The sequence below is a fragment of the Biomphalaria glabrata genome, chromosome 2 (assembly GCF_947242115.1).
Source record: "Biomphalaria glabrata chromosome 2, xgBioGlab47.1, whole genome shotgun sequence".
In the NCBI taxonomy this organism is placed as follows: domain Eukaryota; kingdom Metazoa; phylum Mollusca; class Gastropoda; family Planorbidae; genus Biomphalaria; species Biomphalaria glabrata.
Window position 1 is genome coordinate 45,411,634 of NC_074712.1, and position 14,950 is coordinate 45,426,583.

The 14,950-nt window shown below is 36.8% G+C and overlaps 1 protein-coding gene across 3 annotated transcripts in view; it reads left to right on the forward strand.

Moving 5' to 3' along the window:
- The window catches only part of LOC106076272 (QRFP-like peptide receptor), a 140,352-nt gene extending 132,376 nt beyond the window's left edge, over positions 1-7,976 (forward strand). For 2 of the 3 annotated variants that reach the window (XM_056020832.1, XM_056020833.1), the window contains exons 7-8: positions 2,999-3,117; positions 6,472-7,976. In XM_056020832.1, the coding sequence (XP_055876807.1) occupies positions 2,999-3,117; positions 6,472-6,634 (282 nt within the window). In that variant the 3' untranslated portion in view covers positions 6,635-7,976. The remainder of the gene's footprint in view (positions 1-2,998; positions 3,118-6,471) is intronic. The other variant, XM_056020835.1, reaches the window with a different exon arrangement.
- The last annotated feature ends 6,974 nt before the right edge of the window (positions 7,977-14,950 follow it).

Here is a 14,950-nt window from a genome sequence, read left to right on the forward strand (position 1 = left end):
TTCATTTGCGGTAAATTTTAAATTTAAATTAAATAAAAAATAGTAGATTAGTTTTAGTATATCAAAACATTACAATATTGATCAAAACGTTTGGAAATGAAAATCTACACTTTTTTTTACACTTTAAGTTTAGAAATTGAAATTCTACATCTTAATCTAGTCTATTTTAGTCTAAACTAGATCTAGAAATTCTAGATCTAGAATCTAGAATAATTTTAATTAGAATATAAATCCAGATCTAGATATACTGTAATAAAAATCTAGATCTAGTTTAAAAAATCTAGATTAGATCTAAATCAAGATATCATTCCTTTTTTAAACGCGAGTCACATAACGAGGCTTAATAAACATTACTATACCGAGTTCTTTTTTCATTTCATTTGAAGAATTAATTCCATATAACGTCAGAGGAAAAAAAAACACTACGTCACACGGCCTAGCTAGACTAAAAATCGCATTCATCAATACGAGCCATTTATCGAGTGATCATAGACTTTGGTGCACCGAGTGCGTTCTTTAAGCATTTCATTTAAAGAATTCATTCCATATGACGTCAAAGGAAAAAAAAACACTACGTCACACGGCCTAGCTAGACTAAAAATCGCCTTTATCATTACGAGCCATTTATCGAGTGTTCATAGACATTGGTGCACCGAGTGCGTTCTTTTAACATTACATTTAAAGAGTCCATTCATATGACGTCAAAGAAAAAAAATTCCATTACCTCACAATAGGCTAGTACCGGTACCATAAAAAAAAATGTCTTTATTTACACGAGATATTTAACGAGGGTTCATAGACATTGGTGCACTGAGTTCTAATAGAATTTATTTAAAAAGGATCAAAGCCGCATTGTTTTTGCGTTTTGTCTGTCAGTCGGTCTGTCCGTCATCTTGATATAAAAAAAAACAAACTAAAAGTTATTAAAAATTGATTAACCTTTATTTTACGTTTCAAAACATCGCAATAATTTTTAGGTATGAACACAATTGAAAAGTTTATATAATAGATTGTTCCGGATGTTTGTATAAATAGTAAAAGAAAAAGAGAATTTCAGTTAAATGTAATACCGTTAATTAAATTTTTTGGATGGTCTCGTATAAAAATTAGATGTACTACAGCCATGTGGAGAGATTTTCATACCTTACTTGGTGTTTGGATTCTGTTTTCCTTAAAAATCGGAACATAATATTAACGATAATTAGATTTTATAATGTTTTAGGTAGAAAGTTAAATGTACTGTAAGAGAGTAGTGAGTTAAAATATTTTTCATAAAAATCCGTAAAAACATTATTTCGTAAATGAGAAGATTATTTGTTAATTAATTAGAAGAGGGAGTTCAAACAATTATTTGGCGTTAGTAGATTTTTAAATAAATTCGGAAATTTCTAGCGACGATTTGTAAGAAACAAAATCCGGAACTTTCTTTATCGATTACAAAACTTCTATGTTATGTTTTAGCGAGAAAAAAAATGTCTAAAAAGTAATTTTCAGTAATCAATTCTAGTAAATTACTTTTTTTTAAAGCCCTGAACAACCTATTGTCGATATTTTTAAAATTTGTTTAAAGATGAAAATACGGAACAATTTGATATTGATAACCAAATTATAGTGACGCATTGTCAAATAATATAAGTGTAATATTAGTAAATTATGCGATTTCAAACAATCATTAGGCATAATTCATATGCTTTATAAAACAATATCCGGAACATTTTTACACTTAATGAAATATAAGTCAGTATAGAGATTTTGATTTAGCATTAATATGCTATTTACATAAAAAACGGAACAACATATTATTGATAATGTGTTTTTGCAACGTTTAAGCATGGAAATTGAATGTAATATAATTAGAAGAGCAAACAAACATTTCTTGGGGTTGATTAGTTTTGAACACAAAAAAAAATCCGGAACAATCAATTTTTAGATACTTAAAACTATTGAGATGTTACGGGAGGAACATTAAATTGTAAACAGATTTTCAATAGCTTTTAGAGTTCTAGTTTTTTTAATCTAATCGTGACGGACAGACCGACCAACAGACAAAACTCACAAAAATAATCTTCTTTTATTTGGATGGGGGCACTAAACAAAAAATAAATACAATCTGATTTTTTAAAAAAGTTTAAGGAATTGGTTTAGCACCTAATCATGTAGCGACGTTACGCTACTGCACGAAAATCACTGCATAAAAAGTCCATTAAAAAAAATGTGCGTGATATTTACATACAAAATGCATTATTAGCTTTATAAACAAACAGAAATGTTTTCTTTTAATTTTAGCAGCTAGTTGACCAGAAAAAACATCTTTAACTATTATTTATATTTGTTGTAAACATTTCGTGTACATTTTTAAAATATATTTGACTTAGTGATACTGAAAATACACAAAAATTGTCCATCTTTGTTAGCATATTGTAACATTGCCTCCCTTACATTTACGTAATTGTTTTAGAATTGGTGTATTTTTATGAAAAAATCGCTTGCATAATTAATTTTATAAATTAAACGGTTTGCTTTTAGAAAACCAAAAGTAGCCGTTGCACCTAAACTTTTCAAGCCGCATTTAATGATGAAATAATATTTTTCATATCTCTTCTAGTTTTCGAGATCTGAGTGTGACAGACGGACAGACGGACAGACGGACATTTTGCACAAACCTAATAGCGGCTTTTTCCCCTTACGGGGGCCGCTAAAAATTCGGCGTTTAAATTTGAACGAATCCTTTAAGAAATGTAAATGTTATATTCGCTAATCTTATAAAGCAGTCTTGAAGATACTTTGTGAAATGTAAATGCTATATTCGCTAATCTTATAAAGTAGTCTTGAAGATACTTTGTGAAATGTAAATGCTATATTCGCTAATCTTATAAATCAGTCTTGAAAATAGTAGTGCAAAGGTGGTCATTGAACTAAAATTAAGGAATAAAATTCTTGGCATTCACAAATGATCACTTACTGATTGTATCTGTCCTTGTTTCTTACTATCACACAGTTCGCCCAATGGTATGCACCTTACGAGTTTTTCTCCAAGTACCTAGCCCATTTCAACAGTTTCATTAACCCCTTCATCTACGCAGGCTTCAACAATAACTTCAAGAAAGGTAAGAGACGGTATGTTTCCTTTTTTTTTAAACCATCTCTTTGTAGAGCCTTAGAAAATCCTTCGCTTGTGTTTAGTGAAATGTATTGTGTCATTGAAGTCCCTCATCTGTGTGAAGTAATAGTTTCTTTCTTGAGCATAACCTAGCTCCTAGTGAACTCTTTCTATCCTAACTGATGATTCCAACGTTGATTCCATCAGAATGTGGTAAATAATTTTTTTACGGAGAGAAAGAGTTAAAACAGGATCTAGTTTTTTCGTTCGCATAACCAAGTTCCAAATTGAAACCACTGACAGGGATAAATTTAAACTTTGGCGGAAAAATTCTATAAGATGAAGTGGTTTTAACTTAAGTCGCTTGCAAAGGACAGCGATATTAAGTTGAGTGTGTGTAAACAGGGCCGGATTTAAGTACGTGGAGGCTCCGGGGCAGATTTTGTGAAGGTAAAAATGCGAAACAAAATGTTGGAAATTTTTTTAAAAAGTTAAAGTTTTTGACCTGTTTAAATTTGAATTTTTCAAAACTCTATTGTGGGTCCCCTCTCCTTGAGGCAGCTTGATATTGTACGTATGTATGTTATGAGTTCATACCTTCCCTTTCTCCCTCTCTTCGTTTTTTGTTTGTCACTTTCTGTCCTCTCTCTCTTTCTTTTTTTTTTATCTTTCTCTTCTCTCATTATCTCTAGTTAGTCTCGTTCTTTATTTCAGACTATCCCTCTATTATCTCTCTTACTCTCTCTCTTTCTCTTTCTATCTCTCTCTCTCTCTCACTCTTTCTTTCTCTTTTACTTTTTCAATCTTTCACCTTCTCACTCTTTTATTTCTCACTTTTTTTTTTACATTCTCTTTCTCTTTATTTTCTTTCCATGTGAAAGTATTTCCCTCTCTTTCTCTCTTTCTTTCTCCCTCTCTTTCTCTTACTTATTCTTTCTTAAACTCAACATCAATCTCTTATTTCAATATTTCTGGAAAAAAAAATTATCTTTAATTTCGATTGACTTTAAAATGTTACAAAAAAATATAATTCAGCCAACTAAAAAACTAAATATTAGTCATGTGTGCAATAAAAACAAATGACCAAAAAAAAGCAATGTAATATTCCAGGGGAAAAAATGAGATGTTGAAATAGATTTTCTATCAGCCACATAGAAGTCAGTAGAGACTTGTAGAAATAGAAAAAAAAAGATGTTTGTATGTGGGTTTACTCCTAGATAGCCAATCGTATTTTACTTTACAATATTTATTTTGTTCTTTTGTCTGACTTATGAGAAAGGTTGAGTACAGGATAGTCAATTAACAGGTTAGTCAATCAACAAGTTAGTTAATGCTAACTATCAGCTCACACTTTCGTCATGGTCACGTCAAAATTTGAGTCGTTACTTTTGACAACTTTTTATTATCCAATCAATTTAAAATTTCACACATAAACTCCAGTAGCGTGACAACACATTTTCTTAAAATTTCAGAAAGATAACTTTATTAAAATACTAACTCTATCCCAAATATTACGTTAAGGGAAAATATGAAATTGTCTTCGAGGCTATTTTCCCCCATTCAATTCGATGTTATTTATAGATCTAGGTTTATACGTTAATATATATTTTAATCTCTGTTTGACCATTTGTTGTGTAGCCGGTTGGCTCAGTTGCCTAAAACATATTGCTCACAACGTGAATGTCGAGGGTTTGTACCACGTACTAGCTTTTTCTTTTCTTTTAAAGTTTTTTAATGACTCATCAGACTTTATGGAAATCCCAAACCCCATCAGCTTCATAAATTAGAACACAAAATTTTAAAGGCATCATGATATTAACAAAGAGATTATAGTTTCAACACACACAGACATCAAATGGAAAGTAAACTTAAAATCCAAGGAAAAGTATCGATTTCAGTATTGTTACAATTGTATTATGATATTTATTATATATCTATATGAAATTGCATTGTTACAAAATTATGACAACTAAAATATGAATGTTTTGTTGACTATATTATTTGAACATTAAATAGGAATTGATATATTTTTAAATTTTATATGACTTATTCTATGAATGATGTATCACTATGTGTTAATTGTGCAACAGTTTTGTTTTAAATACATCTGTCTCATGATAGACCCACATTTTATTATCCGACACAGTAACTGAACATCTGTCTCATGATAGACCCACATTTTATTATCCGACACAGTAACTGAACATCTGTCTCATGATAGACCCACATTTTATTATCCGACACAGTAACTGAACATCTGTCTCATGATAGACCCACATTTTATTATGCGACACAGTAACTGAACATCTGTCTCATGATAGACCCACATTTTATTATGCGACACAGTAACATATAGTTCAACATTTTATTATCCGACACAGTAACTGAACGTCAATACATTTCCATTAGATAATCTGTCCGTACGTCTTGTTTCTAGAATGTAGGCAGCTTTTGATTGGAATCAAGTCTGTGAAAGATGAAATCACATATTTTTGGGGATCAAATATATTTTTCATTTTGTCTATTGTTTATTTTAATATATCTCTTTATAAGAGAAGATCTTATTACACCATAAATAGAATTTCTCGATCTAGACGGTTCCATTCTTTGAAGTAAGGCTTACACTGGCTTACAGCTAGACTTTGATATTCCGACATCTCGCGTGGTACTATTAATAAAATAGATGTAGAAACACTCTTGAAAGATGCAAGTGCCAGTGTTATAGGTTAAGTCTCAAATAATATAAAATTTTGTATAATAGATTGAAAATATTATTTCTTTAACATTTTTTTTTTAATTTCTGATGAAAATAAAATCTAAATGCTAGCAGGCTTCTTTTTCACTACAAAATCAAAAAGAATGATTTTTTTTTTATTTATCATCGTAATCTCTCCATCTTTCCTATGTTGGACATCCCCCCCCCCGGTGTATTTTAACATATAAGAATCCTTTAGCGTGTTATGAACTAAACCTAAGCTGTACATTGTTCAATGTTTGTGTTATGAACTAAACCTTAGCTGTACATTGTTCAATGAACTAAACCTTAGCTGTACATTGTTCAATGAACTAAACCTAAGCTGTACATTGTTCAATGTTTGTGTTATGAACTAAACCTTAGCTGTACATTGTTCAATGAACTAAACCTTAGCTGTACATTGTTCAATGAACTAAACCTTAGCTGTACATTGTTCAATGAACTAAACCTTAGCTGTACATTGTTCAATGAACTAAACCTTAGCTGTACATTGTTCAATGAACTAAACCTTAGCTGTACATTGTTCAATGAACTAAACCTTAGCTGTACATTGTTCAATGTTTTGATTTATAAATTTGTCATAGGATTTCTGAAATCGTTTCTTTTTTTCCCCCAGGCTTTCAGAATCTTTGTCGCGGCGGCGACACACGTACTCGCTACAACACTATGGTGTCTCGAGTCGACTCCTTCCAGAGCTCCACTCACATGACCAAAGTGTAAGCGCCCCCCAGACACGAAATCAGCGCGGGGCAGCCCCCACCAACTGCCACAGAGTCTGATTTCAGCAATTTTTGACATTCAAAAAAACAAAAAGTACAGAGGATAATGTTGGCATGAAATGCGGTTGGTGAAAATGAGGGATTCCCCTCAATCTACGTCATTTCCTGTTCTGAAACTCGACGGGAGAGTCTGGGCTTATCGTCTGCTAAATTGAGAGATCATTACTGACAGGATTTAATTAGGCCCGAAACACAAGTAACATCTGAAGATGGATTTCTTTTAAATCTTGCGGGGGAAAAAATGTGCTTATTCAGATTGTACATAAAAAATAAAAACAGAAGCTAGACTTGACCTTTGACACTGAGATTAAGAATAAAGTCTTGAATCACGTGTCAAAACTTGAAGTCACATGATCATATTCGTTAAATACTTGCTGTGAAATGATTGTTTGTTATTGTTGTTGTTTTGTTTGCATGCTAAAATAGATTTATCATAAACGTTGATTTTCATTGTTTATGTTAAATGTCAATAAAAAGAATCAGTGTATTACCAAAGCTTGGTAAATCTCTGATCAGCTTAGGTTTTTTTTATACTTGTTATTAGCTTCTAATGAAATAGTTTTTTGTCCGGAGATAAAGAACGAGTAAAATATTTCACACCTAGTATGTGACCTACTTCCGTATTTTATTCTCCCCGCTTTTGTTTCGTTTCCTTTCTTTCCACATTTGCAAACAATTATAGATTATAGATGATCTCTCCCCGAGTGTTGGAATTAATTATGTCATTATGCCCAATACTTATATGCATAATTGATTAAAAGCGATAAACTTCTGTGGATCCTTGCAAAGAGTTGTATTGCAATGACTTATTTAGTGTAGGTGGTACAGAGATGAACATAACTGTATTATTGAATCTCCCAGATCTGTTCCGCTTTCTATTATCGCCATCAGGATGTTATCTCGCGCAGAGGCTCCCTCTCCCCTCCCTTTACATCACTCCATCCACTCCGCTCTAGCCAGGCATCTGACGAAAGGGTTATAATTACTGTGATAAAAGGGTTAGAAATCGATCCATTAGTAAATAATTAATAGCATTGGAATCGATTATTATTTGTTCAGTAGTTATAGTGTTGTCAGATCTGTATTCGTTCCAGGTATTTAGAATAAGAAGCTAAGTTATTATGAATGTTATTATATTGTTATGTGATAATCAAATATCGGGACTGGTTTTTTTTTTTTTTTGTTAGCAGTGTTACGAAATAGTCCTATTGTTACTGTGGGACTGTCAATAACTTTAATGTTATGTAATGTCAATAACAATCAGAAAATCATGTCTATTATCTGTATATCATAAAACAAAGTGACATCATCCTTCTTAGTAATAAAGTCTCATGATGATTGGGCAAGAGTTTATAATTCTTTCTCTCTATACATACATGTACATGTAAGTATTGCTGTGGCATTCAATGATAACCTGGGAGTCTGAATTTTAAATCATAACCCCTGGTTTAGTTAACTTCCTTCAGTTGTCCAGCGACTATGTTCTTTTCTAGAGCAAATTTGGGGCTTTGAATGTCCAGGTGAGAACCTGGGTATTAGTGATGGTCGAACGATGTCGCCCACACATCAGTTCCTCCCATCCACGAATCTGAGGTGTCCAAAGGAACGACAAATAACCGATATAATTTAGAAGCAGTAGCGTCGCTGATTCTACTGCTCTACTTAAGATGTGAGCCACTCTGTAGCTGGTTCTATTGCTCTACTTAAGATGTGAGCCACTCTGTCGCTGGTTCTACTGCTCTACTTAAGATGTGAGCCACTCTGTAGCTGGTTCTACTGCTCTACTTAAGATGTGAGCCACTCTGTCGCTGGTTCTACTGCTCTACTTAAGATGTGAGCCACTCTGTCGCTGGTTCTACTGCTCTACTTAAGATGTGAGCCACTCTGTAGCTGGTTCTACTGCTCTACTTAAGATGTGAGCCACTCTGTCGCTGGTTCTACTGCTCTACTTAAGATGTGAGCCACTCTGTAGCTGGTTCTACTGCTCTACTTAAGATGTGAGCCACTCTGTCGCTGGTTCTACTGCTCTACTTAAGATGTGAGCCACTCTGTAGCTGGTTCTACTGCTCTACTTAAGATGTGAGCCACTCTGTAGCTGGTTCTACTGCTCTACTTAAGATGTGAGCCACTCTGTAGCTGGTTCTACTGCTCTACTTAAGATGTGAGCCACTCTGTCGCTGGTTCTACTGCTCTACTTAAGATGTGAGCCACTCTGTAGCTGGTTCTACTGCTCTACTTAAGATGTGAGCCACTCTGTAGCTGGTTCTACTGCTCTACTTAAGATGTGAGCCACTCTGTAGCTGGTTCTACTGCTCTACTTAAGATGTGAGCCACTCTGTAGCTGGTTCTACTGCTCTACTTAAGATGTGAGCCACTCTGTCGCTGGTTCTACTGCTCTACTTAAGATGTGAGCCACTCTGTCGCTGGTTCTACTGCTCTACTTAAGATGTGAGCCACTCTGTCGCTGGTTCTACTTCTAAACTTAGATGTGAGCCACTCTGTAGCTGGTTCTACTGCTCTACTTAAGATGTGAGCCACACTGTAGCTGGTTCTACAGCTCTACTTAAGATGTGAGCCACTCTGTCGCTGGTTCTACTGCTCTACTTAAGATGTGAGCCACTCTGTCGCTGGTTCTACTGCTCTACTTAAGATGTGAGCCACTCTGTAGCTGGTTCTACTGCTCTACTTAAGATGTGAGCCACTCTGTCGCTGGTTCTACTGCTCTACTTAAGATGTGAGCCACTCTGTAGCTGGTTCTACTGCTCTACTTAAGATGTGAGCCACTCTGTCGCTGGTTCTACTGCTAAACTTAGATGTGAGCCACTCTGTCGCTGGTTCTACTGCTCTACTTAAGATGTGAGCCACTCTGTCGCTGGTTCTACTGCTAAACTTAGATGTGAGCCACTCTGTCGCTGGTTCTACTGCTAAACTTAGATGTAAGCCACTCTGTAGCTGGTTCTACTGCTCTACTTAAGATGTGAGCCACACTGTAGCTGGTTCTACAGCTCTACTTAAGATGTGAGCCACTCTGTCGCTGGTTCTACTGCTCTACTTAAGATGTGAGCCACTCTGTAGCTGGTTCTACTGCTCTACTTAAGATGTCAGCCACTCTGTAGCTGGTTCTACTGCTCTACTTAAGATGTGAGCCACTCTGTCGCTGGTTCTACTGCTAAACTTAGATGTGAGCCACTCTGTCGCTGGTTCTACTGCTCTACTTAAGATGTGAGCCACTCTGTCGCTGGTTCTACTGCTCTACTTAAGATGTGAGCCACTCTGTCGCTGGTTCTACTGCTAAACTTAGATGTGAGCCACTCTGTCGCTGGTTCTACTGCTAAACTTAGATGTAAGCCACTCTGTAGCTGGTTCTACTGCTCTACTTAAGATGTGAGCCACACTGTAGCTGGTTCTACAGCTCTACTTAAGATGTGAGCCACTCTGTCGCTGGTTCTACTGCTCTACTTAAGATGTGAGCCACTCTGTCGCTGGTTCTACTGCTAAACTTAGATGTGAGCCACTCTGTCGCTGGTTCTACTGCTCTACTTAAGATGTGAGCCACTCTGTCGCTGGTTCTACTGCTAAACTTAGATGTGAGCCACTCTGTAGCTGGTTCTACTGCTCTACTTAAGATGTGAGCCACTCTGTCGCTGGTTCTACTGCTCTACTTAAGATGTGAGCCACTCTGTAGCTGGTTCTACTGCTCTACTTAAGATGTGAGCCACTCTGTAGCTGGTTCTACTGCTCTACTTAAGATGTGAGCCACTCTGTCGCTGGTTCTACTGCTCTACTTAAGATGTGAGCCACTCTGTCGCTGGTTCTACTGCTAAACTTAGATGTGAGCCACTCTGTCGCTGGTTCTACTGCTAAACTTAGATGTAAGCCACTCTGTAGCTGGTTCTACTGCTCTACTTAAGATGTGAGCCACACTGTAGCTGGTTCTACAGCTCTACTTAAGATGTGAGCCACTCTGTCGCTGGTTCTACTGCTCTACTTAAGATGTGAGCCACTCTGTCGCTGGTTCTACTGCTCTACTTAAGATGTGAGCCACTCTGTCGCTGGTTCTACTGCTAAACTTAGATGTGAGCCACTCTGTAGCTGGTTCTACTGCTCTACTTAAGATGTCAGCCACTCTGTAGCTGGTTCTACTGCTCTACTTAAGATGTGAGCCACTCTGTCGCTGGTTCTACTGCTAAACTTAGATGTGAGCCACTCTGTCGCTGGTTCTACTGCTCTACTTAAGATGTGAGCCACTCTGTCGCTGGTTCTACTGCTCTACTTAAGATGTGAGCCACTCTGTCGCTGGTTCTACTGCTAAACTTAGATGTGAGCCACTCTGTCGCTGGTTCTACTGCTAAACTTAAGATGTGAGCCACTCTGTCGCTGGTTCTACTGCTCTACTTAGATGTGAGCCACTCTGTAGCTGGTTCTACTGCTCTACTTAAGATGTGAGCCACTCTGTCGCTGGTTCTACTGCTCTACTTAAGATGTGAGCCACTCTGTAGCTGGTTCTACTGCTCTACTTAAGATGTGAGCCACTCTGTAGCTGGTTCTACTGCTCTACTTAAGATGTGAGCCACTCTGTCGCTGGTTCTACTGCTCTACTTAAGATGTGAGCCACTCTGTCGCTGGTTCTACTGCTAAACTTAGATGTGAGCCACTCTGTCGCTGGTTCTACTGCTAAACTTAGATGTAAGCCACTCTGTAGCTGGTTCTACTGCTCTACTTAAGATGTGAGCCACACTGTAGCTGGTTCTACAGCTCTACTTAAGATGTGAGCCACTCTGTCGCTGGTTCTACTGCTCTACTTAAGATGTCAGCCACTCTGTAGCTGGTTCTACTGCTCTACTTAAGATGTGAGCCACTCTGTCGCTGGTTCTACTGCTAAACTTAGATGTGAGCCACTCTGTAGCTGGTTCTACTGCTCTACTTAAGATGTGAGCCACTCTGTAGCTGGTTCTACTGCTCTACTTAAGATGTGAGCCACTCTGTCGCTGGTTCTACTGCTCTACTTAAGATGTGAGCCACTCTGTCGCTGGTTCTACTGCTCTACTTAAGATGTGAGCCACTCTGTAGCTGGCGCTTATCACCAATTCATTTTCTTGTCTCTTTTTGTGAAATATTCTTGTCCATCCCCCAAACTATAGTCGTAACTTAGAAATATTGTCTTCTCGGCTCCAACCAAGAATGCCACCATATGTGTTTATGTGTTTGGTTTCATAATACCTTTTAATGTTATGTTCTTTAAAAAAAAAACACTTTCTTTACAAATCAAACATGTTGGCTTACTATCCTATTTCACAAAAAAAAAGTAAAGATCTGTCCACGTTTCTTGAGAGTCCACTTTCCCATTTCATTAAATCACAAATGTTAAACAATACGGTACCAATCACTTTGATATCAAAAGAAAACGACCCAAAATGATGCATTAATGATACTCTGTGTTGCACACACAAGCTGTCCAGAACACGGCTAGCTCAAGACAGTAGCGAAATTTTCCAAGAATTAAAAATAGCTGTCAAGTTTTATCGCCATTAAAAAAAAAAAATTGTTCTTACAATAACTATGACTATGAACTATGAATATTAGAATAGCAAACGTTAAGATAGAATTCATCCAAGAAAGAGAGTCCTAACTTAAAGAGAATATTGAGAGTCCTAACTTAAAGAGAATATTGAGAGTCCTAACTTAAAGAGAATATTGAGAGTCCTAACTTAAAGAGAATATTGAGAGTCCTAACTTAAAGAGAATATTGAGAGTCCTAACTTAAAGAGAATATTGAGAGTCCTAACTTAAAGAGAATATTGAGAGTCCTAACTTAAAGAGAATATTGAGCATATATAAATATTTTCTTTTACATTTTGTTCCCATGTTTTGGCTGTCCGGATTGAAGCACGTCGCGGGCCGGATCTGGCCCACGGGCCGTAGTTTGGGCATCGCTGTCTTAGACAGTGTCCGATTTGTAAGTCCCACAAGATGTAAGTGCTTGTCTTGGTGAAGACTGGCAACATTTTCATTCAAGAGCATGTGTCTGTAGTGTTTGAATGTTTTTCTTATCCAGTAAGAGGGCAGGCTGTGGTCGTGACTTGGTCAATCTGAATCATCAACATATATGTGCTAGGGCTAAGAAGGTTTAGATGGAAATGATTGTGTAAAAAAGATCACAATTACTTTTTTTCGTCCACAGTTGTCAAAGTTAAAAATGTTCACTGTAGAATGTCCCTAAAGATAGAGGCCAGGCCCATAAGACTCCTGACCAACAAAATAATTTTACTTATCAGCTGAAATGATTTTTCCCCGTCACCTGTGTCGGAAAAGCTTCACATGCAAATGAATGAAAATAGATCACATTCGTTGTAGGCTGGAAAGATGGCACCGTTTGGCGAGGTCAAAGGGCAAGTACCGCTAGGGATTTGCTTTATCTTCCTTCACAGCACCACTGAATCCATAAAAAGAATCTCCAGGGAGAACGAAGTTACGTGAGGAACTCTTTGATGGATCTATCACTGTCGGACTATTCTTATGTTCCACCACGTGACTAGTGTTTCCAAGAAGGAGATAACTAGTGACTGACAACATCTCGCTCATTAGAGTAGTGACTGCTGCTTTTCCCTACCTTAATGTTTTGGAGGCTCTGCCTGCAATTAGGCTTTTTGTGATCGTAATGTATTGTCAACTAGCATATTTTTAATCTTAGAGGATGTAGCCTAGTCACTATCATTTATACATGAAGATTAGTAGCAGCGTAGCAAAAAAGGTGGGCGCAACTATATCTCTACAAAATGTCTATCTTGCCCCGGACGCCACTAAACGAGGAGTCAAATGATTTTCGGGAAAATTCTAATCGTTATTTTGATCTCGAGGAGAATTGATTGAGAACCGCTCTGATTACAAGATAGTAGGCACATCAAGATAAGAGACGCGTTTCTTAATGACTGAACTAACAGGCACATCAAGATAAGAGACGCGTTTCTTAATGACTGAACTAACAGGCACATCAAGATAAGAGACGCGTTTCCTAATGACTGAACTAACAGGCACATCAAGATAAGAGACGCGTTTCTTAATGACTGAACTAACAGGCACATCAAGATAAGAGACGCGTTTCTTAATGACTGAACTAACAGGCACATCAAGATAAGAGACGCGTTTCTTAATGACTGAACTAACAGGCACATCAAGATAAGAGACGCGTTTCTTAATGACTGAACTAACAGGCACATCAAGATAAGAGACGAGTTTCTTAATGACTGAACTAACAGGCACATCAAGATAAGAGACGCGTTTCTTAATGACTGAACTAACAGGCACATCAAGATAAGAGACGCGTTTCTTAATGACTGAACTAACAGGCACATCAAGATAAGAGACGCGTTTCCTAATGACTGAACTAACAGGCACATCAAGATAAGAGACGCGTTTCTTAATGACTGAACTAACAGAAATTCGAGACTAAATCTCTAGAAAGGCAAAGAGAAGGTATGTCTATGAAAAATGGAATGCTGATAAAACCATCTGTGCTAGAATTTAAGAAGACATCAATGATAGGACAAGATCGCTAAAGTTGGACAGAAAGAAAGAATTGAAATGACTGACTTTAATGATTGACAAAACTGCTTTGTCACTGGCAAGAAATTAAAGTTATAGATATCAATGTCCACGTGCATTTATGTATTGCATTGTTATTATATCATACTTAAATCTACTTCAAGGTTTAAGAAGCGTTGGTTATGGGAGAAAACAAACTTTAAGTAGACCCCCACGGACAAAGGCTTTGTCCGCACTAGATGTGATAATATATATAGCTTGCAGCAGGGTTTGCGTGGTCATGTGAAATACTTCGGAATCGAAGACTTTGCCTACGTGGGCGATTAACTGTTGTCCACAAAGTCAAGAGAAGCATTCAATGTGCCAGGTAATAGATCCAGAGTTATTAAACCCGAGACTAATCTGTTTGAAATGGAAATGAAACGAATGCGAATTTTCATGGCCACGTCTGATATCATCGACCAGAGGCGTAGCGAGAGGGGGCAAGGGGCACGAAGCCCCGAGCGCCACCTGAGGGGGAGCCACACGCATTGAGGCACCAAGAAATTTTCTAGATATTTTAGTTAGGTAATACATTCTAAGGTTGATAGTATTATATTATTGTTAAATCCTTTTTTTTATTTCTAAGCCTATATTTCTAGGTGGTAGTCATGGAAACTAGGGTCGCCTATTAAGTTTCTTGCCTCTGTCATCCATCCAACGTTTGACCTATTTATAGTCCTGATTAAGTTTTGTCTTAACTACTTGATTGATATCATTTACATTGGCGTCAAC